General features: G+C 38.9%; 1 protein-coding gene across 2 annotated transcripts in view; it reads right to left on the reverse strand.

The window, feature by feature from the left end:
* Positions 1-217: 217 nt before the first annotated feature.
* The window catches only part of SHLD2 (shieldin complex subunit 2), a 33,560-nt gene continuing 12,645 nt past the window's right edge, over positions 218-21,132 (reverse strand). The window contains exons 5-8 of one of the 2 annotated variants that reach the window (XM_084633601.1): positions 16,486-16,692; positions 14,444-14,543; positions 4,040-4,155; positions 218-2,489 (exon numbers count right to left, since the gene is read on the reverse strand). In XM_084633601.1, the coding sequence (XP_084489727.1) occupies positions 2,317-2,489; positions 4,040-4,155; positions 14,444-14,543; positions 16,486-16,692 (596 nt within the window). In that variant the 3' untranslated portion in view covers positions 218-2,316. Of the gene's footprint in view, positions 2,490-4,039; positions 4,156-14,443; positions 14,679-16,485; positions 16,693-21,132 lie in introns of both variants that reach the window. The other variant, XM_084633600.1, reaches the window with a different exon arrangement.

Consider the following 21,132-nt stretch of genomic DNA (forward strand, 5'->3'; position numbering starts at 1 on the left):
ATCTGAGGTCTTTAGACAATGAGAGCAGAAAATATCCCTCCTGCTCACCAACTCCCTCCTTAACTGTTAAGGAAACATAGGATGATACATGTTAACGAATGATCTTCATTTACATGCTAATTTGTTTTTTTATCAGTGGCACAAGGTGACAATTGTTTACCTGCCATGAAAAACTAACCCAGAACAAGATATGACAAGCATGTATTGGCAATAAAAATCAGCAAAGAGGAAAGCATAGTTTATTTTGATGTATAAAAAGTACTCAAAAAAGCGCCTATCTAGCACTTTGCACACCTTGGTCTTAATAAAATAAAATAATAAAAGCTGGAACAAGCAGCTAACCACTTCAACTGCTCCCTAAAAATTCAGTTCACAACAGAACTCCTCCCCCAACCCCATTAGCTCCCTTTACATTGCTCCCTTCACAGAAAAGCCAATGGTTACACCTTGTAGTATGCCCTGAAGGTCAGCAGATCCAGGTTATTACAGGCAACTGTATAGGCAGCAATGCAGAGCACCAACGGGACGTGCTCTGCCAAGAAATATGGCTTAATAAGCAGATTGTTGTTTTGTGTATCTGTTTAAGTTTACCAGAACTCTTGATTTTCATTTATTAAATATTACAGTTTTAGTATAACAATCTTTTTTCCCTAGTTTGTTAAAACCATGTTACTGTCCAAGAGATAGACATATGTTTTTGCTCTGCAGAGCCACCCTCATGCATATCCAGGAAGTAAGATGAAATAACCGATAAACTGGCATGCATATATAGTTGAGCGTAAAGGAATTTATTTGATTTGTGGTTATAGATGTTGAATTAGCAGTTAAAACTATGATGGGCAGGTCTGCAAGCACCAGATGAGAGGTTCTTCAGGAAAGGAATTATTAGAATTTCAACCTACTTTTGTATCATAAGATGCTTTATAGTTTATTTGCAAGCTAAAGTTTTCAAACTCAGTATGAACACAATAACACAATGAGATAAGAAACAACTAAAATGGGCTGGATATAGAGGGGAGAGGACTACAGCAAAACAAAGATGGAAAAGGTCTATACTTGGATAAGATTGGAAAGTGCTGGGGAGCACTTTTTGCTCTCTCAGTGGTTTACCAACATTAACTGATCCTCATGACATTCCTGAGAGGTCATCCCGTTTTAGAGCAGGAGGTACAAATATGATAGAGGGTTAAATGACTGGTCCAAGAAAACAGAAATAGCAAATGACAAAGCCAGAATTACAACTCAGGAGTTGTTCGGTACCAATCCTGTGCTCAGACAAGATTTCTCTTAAATACTAAACATGGGAAAATTGTTAAGGCTAGACACAGAACTATCCACACACGGACTGGCTCTATTAGCCCCTCCAGCAGTGAAACTGTGGACCAGATGGGAGTCAACTCATAATTTCTGTATATTTGCTACCCATTGGCTTTAGGCCCAGTCTGCATGCAAAGGTGAGCCAAAATGTAACTGAAGATGTGTTTTTAAATCCATTTAAATTGGTGAAAAACCCTGCATGGACACTGTTAATGAGATAGAAATTTGGCTTATATTGATTTGGCTTCAATCAATTTCTTGACAGCTTAAGATAAATCAATATATACCAGGGTTAAATTAATTTAAGAGGGTCCACAAAGGAGTTTGCAGCAATTTAACTCAACAGGTTTTTAATATCAGTTTTAGTTAAACCAGTGTGACTTGTGTGTGAAGACCAGTCCCAATTTGTATGGTGGGCTCAGAAACTGGGATTCTTGAATGAGGAAGTGTTCTGGTGGGAGGGAGGCAAGACTATATTGTTAGGAGAAAATGAAGAAGACTCTGCTATCTGAAGGAGAGAGGAGGGGAACCAAAGCAAAGACATAAGAAATAACGAAAACAGAGTTTCTAACAACTAAGACCATACTACAGAATAGTGGCTTCCCTCTCCTCTACCAATGTTCATAAAACTTCACTGTCTATCAACATCAGAAGACTTTTCTGAAGGGGCTGAGAAAAGAGGAAGACGAGGAGAAAACATTGGTGAAATCATTTTTAAAATAAAGATATATGAAAAATCTTTAAGTACAGCATATACAACCTATATGACTATTATATGACAATTCATAAAATACTACAGAAGCAATATATATAATTGGTGGATTTTCATTTTTAGTCTTTTAGCTTTTGGTACAAAGTAAAGATAAAGCCCTTTTTCACTGTGCTTTTTTACAACTTCCTTCCATGAGATAATTAATTTTTCTTCTCTCTCTCTCTTTTTTTCCCCAATCTGCTTGTTCATAAGGTCTCTGTTAATCAGTCACTGTGGAGGACAAGGCTTCAGAGATCAGGATGGAAATCCAGCAGAAAGAAATCCTGTTGCAAAGGATAGCTGTTTTCATCCAGCACAAAATGGCTCCTAATGTCCAACAGGTAGGATGCTTCAGTGTCTGCTAGTAGGGAGTGGCACAGGTCTGCCACTATCATGCCATAGGTAGTATCTGAGGGAGGCACTGCAAAAGACAGTGAACCAGACAGTTATGCTTCATTGTTATCATGCTAACATCTACACTTAAGTTCTTCCCCCAAGCCCCAAAGAGCTGCCATTGTAATGTCACATCCTCCGATTAGATCTCCTCCTTGGAAGAGATAAAACACAGGAAAAACCGCTCAGCATTTCAACAACACTGAATAATTAATTTAGTAATTAAAAAAAGTATACCTTTTCCTAGAAGAGTTTTGCACAGCTTCTGATTTGCTGAGCCTGTCATTCATAAGCTAAACTACAATTCCTGTGACTTACCCTATAGCAGCTCCCAAGCAGGAGGTCTACTTTGAGGATGTGTCAGCAACACGGGAGTTCTCAGCAAGACACCAACAACATTTGCAGTTATATACATTCTGAAACTATGGCAGTTATTTTTAAAAATTGAGATGAAAATCCATATTATATATATATATATATATATATAATATTTATATACATATATATATATACACGAATGTACATACACACACACACTCTCTCTCTCTCTCTCTCTCTCAGCTCGTAACTGTATTCAGCTATGTAATGTTATAATTAAGGCTGTGAGTTTGTCACGGAGGTCATGGAAGTCATGGATTCCGTGATAGTCTGTGACTTCTGCAGCAGCCAGCACGTCTAGCTTAGGTGCAGTTCAAGCAGCCCCTGCACCAGACGCACTGTCCGCTGCTGGGGCAGTTTTGGGCCTCCATGCCCGCCGCCCCAGCAGCAGTGTTTGGGTGTGGGAGGGGGCAGGGGGTTGGGGCACTAGACGGAGTGAGGTGGGCTCTGGGCGGTGCTTACCTGGGGGACTTCCTGGAAGCAGCAATATCCCTCTTGCTCAGCTGCTAGACAGAGGTGTGGGCAGGCAGCTCTGTGGGCTGCCTCTGCCCAGAGCGCAGGCTTTGCAACTCCCATTGGCCAGGAACCCTCCAGCACTAGCACAGGTCCTGGACCGTGCGGTACTGCTCGCTCCCCCCAAGCAACCAGGCTGCCCTCCCTCAGCACTCACGGGGCCCCCGGCAGTCCTCCCCCCCAGCCAAGTTTTATTCACTGGTATTTTTAGTAAAAGTCACAGACCGGTCACAGGCCGTGAATTTTTGTTTGCTGCCCATGATCTGTCCGTGACTTTTACTAAAAATATCCATGACTAAAACATAGTCCTAGTTATAAATAATCATCTCACAATACCTCCTGTTACCTAAATTCTATTCTGAACTTCCTAGATCTCTCACATTTGTCTTTTGTGACAACTACAATATTTGCCTTCAGGATTCTGAACTGATCAATGTTTATAAACTTAATTCCCAAACATTATTAGTCTGGAATTAAGTATAAATGTCTGACAAATCCACAGTAAAACATATGCAATTCTTTTAAAGCTAAATGTTACATAAAACCTCAGAAAGATCATACCAAACCAGATCAATGTCCTGGCCTCTGGTGTGTGTGGGCAGTAACTATAACTTTGTTTCAGTTTAGTGTTTCTGGTTTTGTGTTGCAGTTGATTGTTCTTCTAACAAATGATGTATGGTACAGTACCTATGAATCTGTTCAACCAGTCTGCAGGAATATTCAGGAAGATTTTCTCCATTAACTCTGACACCACTTGAATACAAATCTCACATCCTTTGTCTTCTGCAGTCATCAGGGCTGGTCTAAATCAGAAAACAGATTCCCATACATGCTTGCATTTGAAATGGTTTTATTTTTGCAACAGAAACAAAATTTATGGTCAAGGTAATTAAATATAATATTGCCTTTATTTACCTAATATTTTCATCTGGTAAATCTCTTTTATGCTCTTGATTTCTGCCAACCTGGCAGTCTAATGGATTCTCTAATGGCTGTGCATGATGATGCCATAGAATTATCAACCAAGCTGGGATTTTAGAAAATAGGGATAGATTTATGCTTTTCACAATCTGTGCTTTAGATTGAAAGAAAATGAAATTTCACCATACAACACGTTTAGGGCCAGACCCTCAGATGATGAAGCTGTGGAGCTAGGCTGATTTGTAGAGCCCTGCACGGATACAAAGTTTGTGTCTGCATCCAACCCGCAATCCACAAACATGGTCTCCGGATATCCATGGATATAAAACAAATATCCACAGATTTGTAGGGCTCTACTGATTTGCACCAGACCGAGTATCTGATACATTCTTCAAGCTCAAAACCTTAGTCTTGAGATTAAGATTCCTTAAGAAGATGCCAGGAGAATTGATAGTTCTGTGATTCAATGGGAAATAACTATTTCCCTTCATCACTCAGAGAATGCACTACAGCCTTTGGCAATTCAACTTTGTTTCAATTAAATGTATTAACATGAGTTATTCACTCCGAGCCAAAAACTGCCATCTTTAGCGGGCACAACTTCCATTCAGCAAAGGAAAGTTGTACCTTAGTAATGATAACATCTGGCCTGACCTCCACAAACAGAAAGGGCATTTGTTTCCAAAGTAAGTTGGCAAGGATATAGTCATAACCGTTTTCTTTAACTAAGTTTTCTGGAGGTTAAAAAAAGTGTAGATATTTTTAACAGAGGGTGAAATGCTAAATTCTCTACTGCCCAGAATGAGCACATCAAAGATGTGTGTGTGTGTGTATATATATGAGAGAGAGAGCATAAGAGTGCACAAGTGTGCTTACCATTCCTGCCACAATTTACAATTAAATTATAGCAAAAACAAATATAGTCAAGTGCCTAAAGCTATGGCATTTCAGGAGCCAAGGACATTCTCTGCTTTTAACTCCAGACCCTTGACCAGTGATTCAGCCTAATCAGCGTACTCTCTGTATGCAAGCAATTAAGCTAGCAGAACCTGTTGGCAGCTTAGCAGTCGTTTCAGACTCCCTGCTGAAACTTCTAATCAATTAAGAATAAATTGCAATATCAAAGAGAAAAAGAGTCAGATGTTTCTATTTCAGAAATAAATAAAAATGAATAAATAATGAAAATAGAACAGTAAGTTTTAATTAATTTATGGTTTTATCAGTTTTTGATATTACTCTTGGAGCCAGTGACAATTTAAAAATCTTTAAAAAAATTCTCTATTAACTTTCACAAACTAAATTAATTATTTCAAGTGTATAACAGAATGTCAGCCACAGAAAGCTTTATCATCAGATCTAAAGAAACAGAAAATAATCCCACATTTAGAGACTCATCCTCACTCTCCCAATTAATCATATGAAATCGATTTTTTCCCTTTTCTAATATATTTTAATTGCTCACATTTTGGATCTTTTCTTCACATTATGTCTCCTATTTTGGTGCTGACATCACAATGTAGCCTACCAGCGTAAACAGGATAAACATCAAGAAATTGATTCTCGGAAGTCCATGTGTTCACAGCAAAACTAAGAGTTCATCACTCTAATAAGCAAGCTCAAAGCCCATAAGACTACACAAGGACTGACCAATTGCATTTATATTTAGTAGAGTTCCCAACAAACACTGACAAGAACTAAGGACATTGCAGGATTCACTGTAAAAGACATTTGAGAAATAGCCAAAGGTATAATTAATCTATAATGACACCAGCTATCACATGCAGATATTAATAAGTATAATGCTAAGAAATATATATATAGCTTATTTTGTTCAGGCAAATATTAGATAGATAATGTAGATAATTCAGAGTCAAATCAATAATAATTTGAACTTCAACCCTACGTTTTTTAGGTGTCTGTCTGACTCCTTGTTGGAATGAATATTTTAATGCTGCTGGAGTTTCACTGTATTGTATCAGTAATTGTGATAAGTATCCAGAGCCTTGGATAAGTGTATTTTTAATCATTTTAAATCTAAATAAATAAATACAATAAATAAATAAAAGGCAGGCACAAAATCATTCCAAGTCTGGGTCTTTACAATGGATATGCCCACATCTCAGGGGCCACCACACTAGGATGGCATGAGGGAGACAGGAGAAAGGGAAGGAGTCACTTCAGTAGAAGAGATCTGCAACCACAGATAAGGTACAACGTAAGAAAGGCAGATTTCCTTAGCTCCAGTGTGTTGCATCCTATTTGGGGTAGGTTTGGCTGTTATCAGGATTTATATAATAATTGAGCAGGAAATACAAGGAGAAAATGCACCAAACTGCACTACCTTTTAATGCTTAACGTTCAACATTTCTGCAGCAGGTAGTTAAGTTGATTGTGCCTGTGACATCTTCTCTATGGGCAAATTCTTTGACACACCATCTGCTATCCCCTTAACACTTAGGGCATAGCCATATTTCTTTGAACCACATCTCATTATCTAAACATGGACAGTCCTGGTAAATAATTCAGATAGGAGACCTCTAAGAAGTTAGTGAGGAGCTATAGAAAGTGGTGTTGGTGATATTAGCTCTGTGCTGCTGAAATCTGTTGGATTAAATAAAATCAAGGCCCTGACCATGTGGTCTTCAAAGATCTGGTGATACTTTTAATAACCATAGTATCCTGGCTAAATTCTAAATTTGGGTACTGCTATTCTGCTTCCTCAAAATTCTCCCAGTAGTTTTAACTGGAGGCTATATACTCAATTCCCTAAGCTGTTATGGAGAATTGTTGTTGAACAGATGCAATGTTTTACTTCAGAAGAGATGGTTACATTTCCGTGTAGATAGTTTAGATCACTTTGTGATCCTTGGACATATGTAAGTGTAAGTAATTATTAGTGGCTTCCAGAAATGCCACTTCCACACCTTGACTGCAATATAAGTCTTTAAACCACACCTTGAAGTCTTTAAACCACGATTTGAGGACTTCAGTAGCTCAGACATAGGTAAGAGGTTTATCGCAGAAGTGGGTGGGTGAGATTCTGTGGCTTGCCTTGTGCAGGAGGTCAGACTAGATGATCATAATGGTCCCTTCTGACCTTAATATCTATGAATCTATAATTAATTTAGATACCTTTTCAGGGGAATATACCAAGACCTGGTGCTTCAGGTCTTTTTTAAAAATGAGGAAGTTAGTTAAAATTGCCTGAAGGGAAGAGTTAGGAAATCAAAGTTCATATAATCAGCTAAAAAAAAGGAACAAACTTTATTGAAGATGTCGATTAAGAAAAAATTTGAATAAATACCTAGAGATATAAAGATAAACAAGAAATTCTTTTAGTGCATCAAAAGTAAGAAGCAAGGGTCTGTGGGACCATGACAATGTAAAGTGGTAAAATCAAAGAGGTTAAGAAGACTGCAGAGAAGCTGGATTTATTTCCATTTTTTTTTTAAATCACAAAAGATGAGAAAAACCTAATTGGGGGATACTTTTTAAGATAATGAAAGTAAAGCACTATCCAAGGCAAAAGTAACCAAAAAAAGAAGAGGGGATTCTGTTCTGTATAAGATTTAGTCTGATTATTCATCTTCTATGAAATTGTGGGCATTCATCCAATATAGTTTACTTCCTCCAAAAATATGGAAATAAGTAACTGTCCACTGGATTTCCTAATAAATTCAAATAATCTCCTGGAGAAACTGCTTAACTGCAAAAAATCTTTACATCAGAGATAAGCCAGAAATGATTTCATTTTAGATTTCTGAAATGCAAAATATTGCGTTTTGCATGGTATCTTTCTTACAAATTGTATCCTTAATACTTTGTGGGTGAGTCTTGTTGCCTCATCATTTCTGGGATTCTCAGGGCAGTGGGTTAACAAACTTAGGTAGATTTCTTTTTTAGACTGGCTCTGGACAAAACTTAAAACTTTTGCAATCCACAGTACAAAATAGATTGCGGAAAAAGCCTTTAGTGGATCAGATGAGGCATTTGGAAAAGATTTACATTTACTTGGTTCTGCTTATTCTGGGATGCTGCCTTATCTCAGGTTCTTAATTCAGACTTTCTTCCCAATGTCATTTAACTTCACTGAGAGTCTGTAGCGAGGCAAGGACTCACTGGTGCAGCGCCTCCTGCTGGTTGTCCTGGGAATTAGCTCTTTTCAGCCTTCGGAGTACCCTCTGCAGGCTGGTGACTCGCCTGCCACTGGCCCCGTGTCCCTCACGAACCCCAGTGCCCTTTACCTCAGGATCCTGTCCCCAGCAGTACCCCCACACTCTGTCTCCCCTCCCAGGGGAACCCCAACCCTCTAAACCCACCTTGCCTCAGTGGCTACTGCCAGTCATCATCTAGCCACCGCTCACTGGGGCAGACTGCAGTGTAATGGCCACTCACAATTGACAAGGGGTTAGGACCAGCTGCCTCAGCCTATTCCCAGGCTGCCCCTCCACAGCCCAGTACCTTTCTGGGCCTTTACCAAGGCCTGCAGCCTGGGAGTTTACCAGGCTGGAGCTCTCCAGCTCCCTTTGCCCTTCCCCAGCACTGCTCTGTTTCAGGTACCTTGCTTCCTGGCAGCTAGCCCTTCCCACTCCAGGGCGAGAGTAGACTCCTCCCAGCTTCTGGCCCACAGCCTTCTTATAAGGGCCAACTGTGGCCTGATTGGGGCATGGCCCCAGCTGTGGCTGCTTCCTCCAGTCAGCCTAGCTTTTCCCCAGCTGCAGCCCTCCCCACAGCTGCTTTAAACCCTTCAGGGCCAGAGTGGGGTGACCACCCCGCTACAGGGTCTTACATGGTTTAATAAAAATCAACATCTTGTTGTAATACCTAGAAGTAATTTTTTCAAATGTCTGTCACTCTCAGATCAACCTTCTGTTTGGTGCATGACACAACGACTAAGACTATGAACTAGGCGTGGGATTTTCCTGCTCACATACAGATACTTCAGCTAGCTTGATGAAAGCTAATGCAAATATAAATAGCAATGTAGTCACAGCAGCACAGGTAGCGGCAGAGGACCAGCGTAGTCACACCGAATTCATACCCACTGGTTTTAGGTGATTATGTACTTGGCATGACCAGCTCAATGAGAATAAGTGAAAGTATGTGTATGCGAGCAGGGGAATCACACTCCTAGCTTGGAGTGTAGACATAGCCTATGTCAGTTTTTATTTACAGTAACATACCACAGAAAATACTGATCTGTAATTAATCTCTTTTGCACAAGTACTATATTTTCTAATATGGCTACTTTAAGCAACTACAAACTAGATATCCAGCTACAATTTGGTGACCATGGAGAGAGAATATATATAGCCACCTCTGTCAAGTCAAACATGCTCTCTAAAAATACCCCTAAAATTCACTAATGGTACAGATAGGTACTGGGAAACTGAGTATTTTCATTCCATGTTACCAGAATACTCTCTAATCCTTAAATGCTGCCAGAATTCCAGCTCTTCACAGCAATATACAACATATACAAGTTTTCTGGGCCAAAACAGTCTGATGCTATGTGTACTCCATTTAAAGAAACCCCTGAGGACTAAAGCATATAACCCCCTAGAACTAAAACAGGCATTGTGTGTGTAATTCCCTGTGCACTGGGAATCTGTTTGCTCATTATTTCTGGCACTACTGTGTTCTAACCAACTAACAAAGTGCTGTTAGCTATAGATAAAGAAAATATCTTCTGGCTGTGTGCCACTTGAAGGAAACACTATTACATATTCATCCTCCATAAAGAAAGTAGAAGGAGGGGAGGAAAAGGGTAGATATCTGGGATAAAAACATGGAAAGAGGAAGAAAAGAAATAGCATTGTGACCCTTGAAATTCAAGAGAGAGACATGATTAGAAAGAATAGTAAACTTTTCATACAATCTCCCTTAGTTGACAATATTTTTTCTGGGCCATTGTAATCATAGCCCAGAAGGAATATGGTTTATTTTTATTATTTATTTATTTGAGTTTTTAAAATACAACTGTAGGCACCCATTCAGTGCTCTGGGCTCTTAGTCCTTAAATTAAAAATCTAAAACAAACATTTATATATAAACACTAATAGCCACGTCAGCCCATGCCATGTACAGCCTAAGTCAATGGGGGGAAATATGAGCTTTATAACATGCTGGAAGGTTACTAAACCTGGGCATGGGCAGATCATGGTTGCATTTCATAAATAAAGATTAAACATTGAAAAGGAAAAAAAAAATCTAGCCCAGGCTGTCAAAATATTTTATAATTCTAGGGATAATGATGTATTTGTTGAGCTAACTGTTTTAATACCTTATCAGCTTCTTGTGCTGCTACTGAATCAAAATCAGATGCTATTTCATGTTAGACATTTCCCTTGCTTTGTGAGACACCAGAAGAAACACAAACAAATGTACTATGAGATATTATCTTATTCCTAATTATGCCCTAAAAATTAGTGAAAGTGTTTAAGATTATGAATATGAATTAGTTAAAAAGAGACCTGTTTAAAGGTCACAGATGATCCATATTAGAACTCTTCATATAACAAAGTACAAACAACATGCAGATTATAAAAATTTGACTCGCAAAAAAGGTTCAAGGAGCAATTCTGTTTCTGAAACCACCAATCATGCTGAATTTACAACACTCTCATGCAAACAGATTTAAATAACCTTCTGAAGAAGTCATGGGGGATATGATTCAGTGGGCTAAGGAGAAAAATGTTATTTGATCTCAATCACGAATATTAACTATTTTAAATTGAACCAATTTTCACATTTCATGCTCTTACAAAAATACAGAAATAGAGGAGAACAACATGTTTTGTTAAAAAATTGTATCTCATTCATTTAGATGAGATGTCTCTCTGGTGAAGCAGGGGAAAGAGACTTCTCTTGTTAGCATGCACTAAGTAGTGTTACAACACGCAACTTGGAATTGCTATTAAGATGTGCATATGTTTTACTAGAACACCAAAGACCAGAATGTCAATGTGAAAACATTAGATACAACTACTCTTTAAAAAAGTTATGGGTTCAAGGTCCACATAAAGGCTCAGTCTCAGGAACTGATATACAATGCAACTCTAGGAGATTGTCACACCATCATTGTGCCAGCCTTGGGTGAGAGGTTACACAGATGTCCTTTAGGCTCATCTTGAAAAGAGAAAGTTAAAAATTTCCATGGCAGGGGCACCTTATTTTATTTATATCGTGAATCTACCATATTTCTTTCATGCTCTTACAAAAAGTTGAAAAACAAATATAAAAAAAATTTCCTCTGATAAAATGTCAACATTATTAAAAGAAATCTCTCCCTGCTGAACAAAACCAAACCTTTTTCATTTAATTCATGCTAATAAGAAAAGACTGAGTAAACAGATAAACTTTGCAATGTGCCCTGAAAGTCATAATATTTGGCCTGGGTTACAGCAAAGGTGAGAAGCAAATTCCAGAGTTAAGGGCCTCTTCCGAAAAATCCCCTACTAACAATTCTGATATATACAAATTGAAGGTCTAGGGAACTGTACAAGAACAAAATGAGCATTATTAACATCTTACAGAAGCAATCTCCTCCCATGTGCTCCAGACCTATTGCAGGACTGGTCATGTGCACACTTGTTTTCTTCTGTATCTACAGTAGGTAGGTAGGCTTGGCTTTATTATAAGGTAGGCTGACTGACTGATGGCTACTTCATATGGATTTTAACTTATGCAGCTGGTAATTTATGTATTTTTCTCAAAAGGTTTAGACTAGTTTGGGTTCGGTATTCTTGTTATGCCTTCTGTTAAAGAAATAATGCCAAATCCTTATCTGTATTTGTAACAGGGCAGCACCCACCTTCCGCAAGCGCCCCCTTCTGGTCGGGTATGTCTGCAATCTTTCAGTTTATGGTGACTCCTGTTAGTGGTTTCTCAGGCGGTTTTTCAGTGACTCAGCCCTCCGGCCGAGTCACACACACTGTCTGTAGGTGAAACAGAACAAACCCCTTCCAGGGTATACAGTGTTTACCTTGTCCTGGCACTGGTATGGGAGCTGTAACCCCAGGGATTCCTCCCTGAAGACATGGTCTTCTTGCAGCCCTCCCTGAGCTCAGTCCTTACTCAGTCTCAGCAGCCAGCCAGGAGGTCCTTCTTAGTTCCCCCAGTCCCTGTCGGCAATTCTCTTGGGCTCAGTTCCAGCAGCCAGCCAAGACTTTTCTCAGCTCCCCCAGTCCCTTCCAGCATTGTCTTGGGCTCAGTCCCAGCAGTCAGCCAGGAGCTCCTTCTTAGCTCCCCTAGTCCCTGCCCACCCGCAGCTGTCCATGGTCCTGTTGCTCTTTCAGCCAGCCAGGAACACAGTCGTCTCTCCTCCAGCTCCAGACAGCAACTGACTACTGCTCTGTTCTGCAGCTGCTTCTTTTATGGCCCTGCTGGGCCCTGATTTGCTGCTCCCTGAAGCCTCTCTCATTGGCTTCTTCCCTTCAACAACTCTAGGCCACTGGAAGGACTTCTCTTCTGCTTCTTTCTGGGATAGTGTGTGGCTGGACCCTGAGGCCTCCAGCAGGCTGTCACAGTGTTGCATAAAGAAGAGAAGGTACAGATGATGTCCTACTACTTCAGCACCCAAGCAGCAGGGTACTGTTCTACCATTCTCTTGAGCGCTGCGGGAGGGACCTACCTAATTGCAGGTGCTGGCACACTACAGTTCTAGGGAGTACAGTCTGAAAGTTTGGGACTGGCTAGACTCTCTAGCTCCCTCTAGCCATATGTTATACTGTGCAGTGTCTATTCCCCACTTATGTAGTTCACAGTAGTAGGCAGGACTGTACCCATGTATGTTCACATTGTATAGTCCATGACTAATTCTGGTTGTATGCTTTCTTTGGGGAAGGGGATCATGTTGTCATCTATGATAATTTAATACAGTCCTAAGCATGCTGTCAGCACTCAGAAAACAACAAAACAGTAATTACTAATAATACTCTAATAATACAAAAACTAATGCCCTGGTATTTTTGAGTAGGGGGTAATTCCAAGGACCAAGCCAATATTACCTTATTCAATAAAAGGGACTCCTATGTTAATTGCTGTGTGAGCTAGTACAGAGTGAGAAATGACTGCTTTATTTGCTGGTACTCAATCACCACACTCCCTGTTCTATCCCATTATAAAGCAAGTTAGGATAACTTAGGAAAATAAGGAGTTATATGTAAAAGCAAATTATATGCCAGACTTTATGCTCATTGCCTCAGAATTCGCCTGTACTACATGCATGCTATGCTTAATCCACTCTGCAAACAAGTTAAAGGTAAATATGTGTTTGAAATAATAAATTCTTTAAAACAAATAACGATTTCTACATTTAATAATTATGTTGTTAAATCAAACGATGAGGCTTACGTTTGCTTGAACCTGTTATAAATGCAAGTGTTTGCACAGCCTATCTCATGCTGCCACCTGCTGGTCATTATTGGAGGTATGCAATCAATTGGAAAGATGCAGGGTTTTTTGCCTTTTGTCCCCCTTAGTTTAAATTAGATGGCGTATCTCATTCTAGGATGAAGCTCTGCTTTCACCAAATTTGAAAGCTAGGAGGAAGCATGACATGGTCAAATGGATTTCTTGGGTTCTCACATAAGCACTAGAACCAGGATCCTCCTTGATCCCAGTCCAGCGTTACAGTAACCCCCAAACATCACTACTATCCCCTCATCACATTAAATGGGAGTCAACAAATTATGATGGCTTATTTAAAGATGGAATATAACCTTTAAGTAATGATAAAAAATAATATAACACATAAGGATACTTTGCATTCTGTAAATTTTTCCATCCAAAGTACTTTACAAACACAACTGTAGTAAACCTGATATTGTTTTTGAAGAAGATAAGTATTAGCACCTCATTTTGCTGGTAGGGAAGCTAAGGCAAAATGAAGTTACAGGACTCGCCCTATGTCACACAAAAAGTCAGTGGCAAGGCCAGGAACAGAACTGCCTTCTGAGTCCCAGAAATGTGCTCTGACCACCAAAAATTGCTATTTCTGAAAGAGCACACATACAGTATAGTAAAGAATAAAACACATTCCCATTCACAATGTTAATGTATGTGAAGCCAAATTTACATGAAATTTATTATGGTTATTCAATATATTTTAAATCTCTCTTTAATGCTAAACGTTGGTTTTACTAGTCTTAGTTTTCTTATTTGATTTACCTGTAGAACTTTCTCACTTTGTTAAATGGTAAGCAGCTAAGGCATTGCTTGTAGATCTTGTTCTCATCTGTCTGTAGTTCCAACCCACATTTTGCACAACCTGAATAGATGATCATAGGAAGAGAAGCCAAAATACATTCTAATGAAGTGTCAGCATCTAAGATGAGTTGCCTGTACTGGGGAGTAGCAATGGTAAACTTCAAGTCTAAGACATGGGCTTTCAATTGAATCACTCCTACAAAAACAAAAGGATTAGATCAAATTTTGTGCCGTTTTAGTATTTTATAATATTATCATAGAAAGCAGTAACAAGAAGATATAGCTCAACTGATTCAAAACACTGCGTATAAACAACATAACAATAGCCTGAGATTTACTTTATCTTTTTGGAACTGCATATTGACATGCTTTACGAAGAATGATTTCCTCAGTGATAAAATCATTATGATAAAAAAAAATCTGAAAGTAATGACCTATGTGCTTAAATATTACTGTGATAGATGCCTATATTTTTTTAAAAAACAGACTGAGATCAGACAGGCAACACATAATAATAACTTAGATGTTCTCTGATTATAACAATGCCAGGGATTAGTCAAACATTTCTCACATCTAGAGGTGTCTTGGTAAGTAAACCTGGAAACATAAAACTTTCTATGGCAGGTACAACAACAGACAATGGGGAAGCAGGATGCTACGACACACCAAAAGTTTATAGCACCAAAGGGCAGTCTGGTGGAGGGGAGCAGCGGCAGGACGAGAATTTGTTTTGCCTTTGTTCCACGTGGAGTTCTAGCCCTGTGTGCCCGAGGCGCATGAGCAGTGCAGCTGGAGCCTTCAGAAAATGAAAGGGTAAACGTTACACAAGCCCTACTGTGTACGTGTAAATGGCGATTTCCCACAGCTTATAACTTAACCAAATCTGGACAGAGTTTCATGGGTACAGCAAAAGACACCTCTCCAACCTCAGGACTATGCCCCTGCCAAATTTTAAGTCTGTGATTCAAACTTTGAAGGCGTTAGATTTGTTCCAAATGGGATTACAAAAAAATATACTAGCAAAACTCCTTATTTTCACTACTTAAGTTCCCAAAAATGGCTGTACTGTTCAAACTGGTCAGAATTACAGGCAATGGAAAACAACTGGTTATTGATCTGGATAAAAAAAATATTGAACAGGTGCCTTGTCCAGCCTGTGCACTGAACCAGAGAGGGGTCTTGTGGAAAACACAGTACATAGCAATATAATTAAAAGCTATATCATAATGCATACACACAAGAGTGCACAGGAAACTATAATTCTTTCATTTCCTATCTTCTGAACACTTGACTTTGCATCCTCAACAATGTTCTTCCAGCACAGTTTTGTTGAATGACTATACACAGACATAGGTGTCCATTCTATGCTCCGAGAGAAAAGGTCTCTTTTGTTCTGCTCCAGGGGTTTATATAGTTTTTAAAGTGAAAAGGACCATAATGCATAATAAAGGCCACAAAACCTCATCTAGTAGTTCCTACACCTGCCCCAGTAACTTTTATTGAACTAGTGCATATCTTTTAGACAGATTTCAAACTTGATTTAAAGACTTCATGTGATGGAGAATTTATCACATTCCTTGGTAAACTGTTCCAATGCTTAATTATCCTCACAATAAAAGAAATGTTACAGTGGAGAGTAGATGGCGATACGAACACATTTAATCCAAGCTGTTTTTATTCTGTTCCCCCTCACAGGTCATCTCTATGCCTTCTGAATGAAGGCTGCATTCACACTTTTACTGGGATACTGAACAACTGCTTCCAAGACACACAATTTCAGGCTTACAGCTAGCTGCGTGTGTCTGGTTTTAATCCAATGAAGTGAGCTGTAGCTCACGAAAGCTCATGCTCAAATAAATTGGTTAGTCTCTAAGGTGCCACAAGTCCTCCTTTTCTTAATGAAAACACTGTTAACTATCATAAATATAGTCAGCTTTCCTGCTTAGCAATGTCTCTCTCACTTAAATAGGTAGTCAACAAAGAGCTATGGATTACAATCTCACCTGAACATTTTTCCTCCAGGTGTGTTGACAGATTTGTCATTTTCATGAGAGACTTTTCACTTTTTTGAAATTTCTCTTTAAATTCAACTGCCCTTTTATCATCATCAAATAGACACTCACAGGATGACCATGGAGTTGTGTGCAGTTCAATGTCACCTGAAATAGAACTACGCTGGGCAAGCAGATATTTAAATTCCCATATGTGATCTGAAAAATAAAGCAAGAACAAATAAAGACCCAAGAAATTGAGTTAACTTCCATGCTTGTAGAAAGCTGCAAACACCTATGAGATTCCTTAATAAAACAAAATAATGTGCTCAGTGTTGTCTGCTATCGCGATTGTATCATAAGTTTCATGATAGCTGGAATTTTTCTTAAAAACAGTTCTTGGATCAAACTGATTGCACCAGACTCTCAGGTTTCACTAAAAATTTTAAGCTTTTTAGTATTCATGGTTCCATATAAAAATTTGAAAACATGATCCAAATGTACACAAAAAGCAAACCCAGAAAGTAAAATGAACCCCAATTTTATCCTTTTAAAAATCTCATGTTTTTTTTAAGGCAATCTAATAACTGGGGGTGGGGTGCTGGCTGATAATACTGTCTGCTTGTCTTTGGCAATGCTGTTGCTCTCTGACATAGGACAGTCATGAGACTATAAAACATTCTTAACTAATGCAGTGAAATAGTATTGTAATAATTTCTTGTAAAATTTCTTTTTCAGAACACCTGGTATTATTAATACTACTATTCCTTAGGCGTTACCTATAAAATAACTAAACATTTTTTTTTATATTTTTGTTTTTTATAAAAAAGTTCCTACCTGTGTTTGGGAAAACAAAGGGAAAAATGTGCTAAATGTTGAAAGGTTTAATTAGGAGAAAAAGGACTTAAAACCACTAAGCTAAATTCTCCTCTCCAGTCCACAAAATGGGTCTCTTTAAAGCTATTCTGGTTTCTCTTTATGCCTGGAACTCCTATTGAAAGAAGTTCAGTGCATGTTGGGAGAGTAGAACAGCCATGAAGAAATCAATTGTGGGGGGAGGGAAAGGGGTTGGTTGTGGTGAATTTAGCTGTAAATATGCAACAGCAATCCTTCAACTTACAATAAAGCAACTGCTCAAAGGTGGATTTTTTCTCCCTTTATGACTTGTAAAAAGGGCCCAACTGTCAATACACACTGCTAAACCCAACTGTTGTCCAGAATTAGTTTATTGGCATGTGGTTATGGAGTTGAATCCTGGAACTTGAAGAAGGAAATTACATTAGTAGGAGAATTATAGTGGGTATCACTGATAAGTGTCATTTTGCCATTGTCCAAACATTGATCCATCTTCCCAAAACTCTGTACTTTGTTCAGGACATTTCATTTTACCGATTTGCACAATTACAGATCACACATAGTGTAGTATTTCTGTATTTTAATGCCTTCGTCATTTGCTATCTGCTTCAGGGGTCACTAAACCACATGCCTGTGCATATTCTTGAAACACAATCACTTGATGAAGCTCCATTGCATAACTGAGGCATGAAGTTCAGTACCCTCTAAGCGTTACACTACTTTTCAACCAAAATTTAAATCAATGGGGTGACTATCTTTTTGAGTAGGTATTTCATTCAAATGGGGTTTAAATCTGCTCCTCTATTCTATGGGAGAAATGCATGCCATCGAGAGAAGAATACAACCCCTACAATGTTAACTGTTTTATGGAGCAGTGCTAGTCACTCCATAGTTGAGGCTGAAGCTCACATTTGAGGGTTATAATGAACTCAATTTTCAACCCTTGACCCAAACTTCTCAAAAGAAACCAACCCATGTGAAATTTCACACATCTCATGCAAGGGAAAGTCTGGAGTGGGGAAAACCAGAAAAGGAGCTTAAAAGTTTTTATATTTCTTTAACAATTTCCTGGCATTGACTTCTCCTAAATTTTTTCAGCTTATCAGATCTTCAAAATGGCTTAGCCTACAAACTTCAGTTATTCACTTGTTTTCTTAGATGAGAAGCACCTATTTTTGGAGAAAGGAGGAAAAAAGTGTCAATATGGGGATTACAATTATATTACCGGTGGTGCTTGTAATGCCACCTATAGTTAAGGTTGCCTGACACTTTCCACTAAAAGACCCTGTTTTCAGTTACTTACAAGATGAAAGCAGAAAGTCAGAGATTAGAAGTAACAGTGGTGGGGGACAGAGGCAGGAGACGGTGATAGGATAGGTAGGGGCAAGAGTCAAAAAGGAGGGTAAGAGTGGAGGGGCAGGAGTTGGGCAGAGGTGAGATAGGAGCAGAAGGCGGCACAGGACAGCTGGGAGGAAAGGAGATGACAGGAGCAGAATTGTCTATGATCACTGCTAGAGCATACTCTCCTACAGATTTTGAAACTGAACGCATTGTTCCTGAATCTCAAAATTCCTTTGCTGTCTAGCAATTAGCTATGAAAACCAGGGGCAAAGTGTCTGTCTCCAGCCCACCCTAATGACTGGTTTACACAGAAGATAACATTCTCTACGGCTACTCATTACACTGTTAGCTCAAGCGGTAGAGGACTACATACACTGTGAATCTAAATGTCCCAACCCTGCTAATGATTCATGTGGGAGGCCAATATGATTCTATAGATGACATTTTTGTTTTTTCAATTTTTAAAGTTTTTTTTAAAAATGAAGGAAGCTACATTAAACAAAATGATGATATCAAAGAATCTTAAGGTTGTAAAGTCATGCAAAAAAATTAAGAATGCCAATCAAGGTTGCCTATGGATGATCACAATCACATACTATTTAGTATGTGAAGACTATGTAGTGTCTCTTTTTGGATGCAATAACATATGAAACATGTGAGAGAGTGTAGTTACCTCAGACTAAGATACACAAGGGGAGTGGGGGTTTTCTTGTCAATTTCATGGCTCCTGCCATGAAACTGACAAGACAGCCGATGTAAGGGACATAGCATCTACACAGGCACTGCGTCCACACTAACTACACCGATATAAGCCTTATGCCTCTCGTGAAGGTGGAGTTATGATGTCGGCAAAGTAGGGCACTTACATTGGCAGGACAAAGGCTGTAGTGTAGACACTGACATAATGAGGTCGACATAAGCTGCCTTTGTCAACCTAACTGTGTAGTGTAGACCGGCCCTCAGGGCTAGTGTACACTTACCAGCGGATTGAGGAGCAGAGATCGATGCATCAGCAGTCAAATTAGCGCGTCTTCACTAGACCTGCTAAATCAACCCCAGATCACTCTCCCGTTGACTCCTGTACTCCACTGGATTGAGAAGAGTAGGGGGAGTCAATGGGAAAGCATCTCCCGTTGACATCGAATAGTGTGGATCCTGTGGTAAGTAGGTCTAAGCTATATCAATTTGAGTTATGCTATTCATGTAACTCAAATTGCATAGCTTAGATCAAATTTCCCCTGTAGTGTAGACAAGGCCTCAGACAAATTATACTGCCCAGAAGTAATACTAAAGACTATGTTCCTCTGGCTGAAGCAAGCCACTTTTTGTTTGCCTTTTCGCTCTTTTTCTGCATCAAGCTGAAGAAAGTCCTGCCTTGTCACTATGAACACTGGGTTAGAGCAGGTTAGTGCAGATTCCGCAATTATGCGGAATTGTATTTTAGGTGTCTTGAAAAAAATATCACATGGATCCTAAACACGACTGCCATATAATTTAATTTCTTTTCAGAAAATCATCTCAAAAGCCGTTTCTAGAGAAAGCAATTTTCATATGTTAAATTGATTTTTTAAAATCACCTTACTATGGTTGAGAAAATACATTACTGGCTCAACAAGCACAGAAGATTGTAAGGCCGCTAAAGTTAATGAGAGACTTTCCACAGACTTCCATGGGCTTTCGATCATATCTGCCATGCTCATGTCACCATTCGCTGCGTGCTTGGTCACTGTAGCCTGGTCTATCTAGCTCTTATAATATCTTTTAATCTATTTGCTTTTATGACCTCATCTGGCAACTTGTCCAGTCCCCAGTGCTACTACTACTACTCTTTGGGGGGAAACAATTCCGTCAGTATTCTCAATTCTCAGATTGTTCTCTATGGTTTTTAATACTCCTCACTAGTGTGAGAATTCGTCTTTTTCAAACTCTTTCATAATAATTTTCTCTGTTGCTTCAGTTAACCCACATTGGCTTTTCTCTAATAGAGAGAGCTTCACTTTTCTTAAAAGCTGGGATCATTCTAGTAGCTCTTGCTGTATTCTTTCCAGGGCAGTATAAAAATGATTGTTGTAATAACTACTACTCTCAGATGTTAATTTTCATGTCTTTCTTTATAGCATGGAAGACATTCATTCAACTTGGCAGCAGAGACTACCGCCTTTTTTTTTTTTAATGGTACATTTATTTCTTTGGTCTCACAAAAGCTTAATTTGTATCAGCAGTAAATTCTCTACTTGTACTAGGATTTTGACATAAACTGCATATTGCTACTTAGTCATGACGAGCTACTTACATATCTTAGTCAGGACTGCAATATTTTGACACTTAACCTTACCTAGTGTGCTCCACAAATTCATTTTTTAGGAACATAAGGAAAAACTTTTTAGTTGTAAAATCTTCATGGGTGAAATCCTGTCCTTAATGGAAGTTAGCCATTGACTTCAATGTGTCCAGGATTTTACC

This window comes from Lepidochelys olivacea, assembly GCF_965140295.1.
Source record: "Lepidochelys olivacea isolate rLepOli2 genome assembly, chromosome: 7".
NCBI lineage: Eukaryota > Metazoa > Chordata > Testudines > Cheloniidae > Lepidochelys > Lepidochelys olivacea.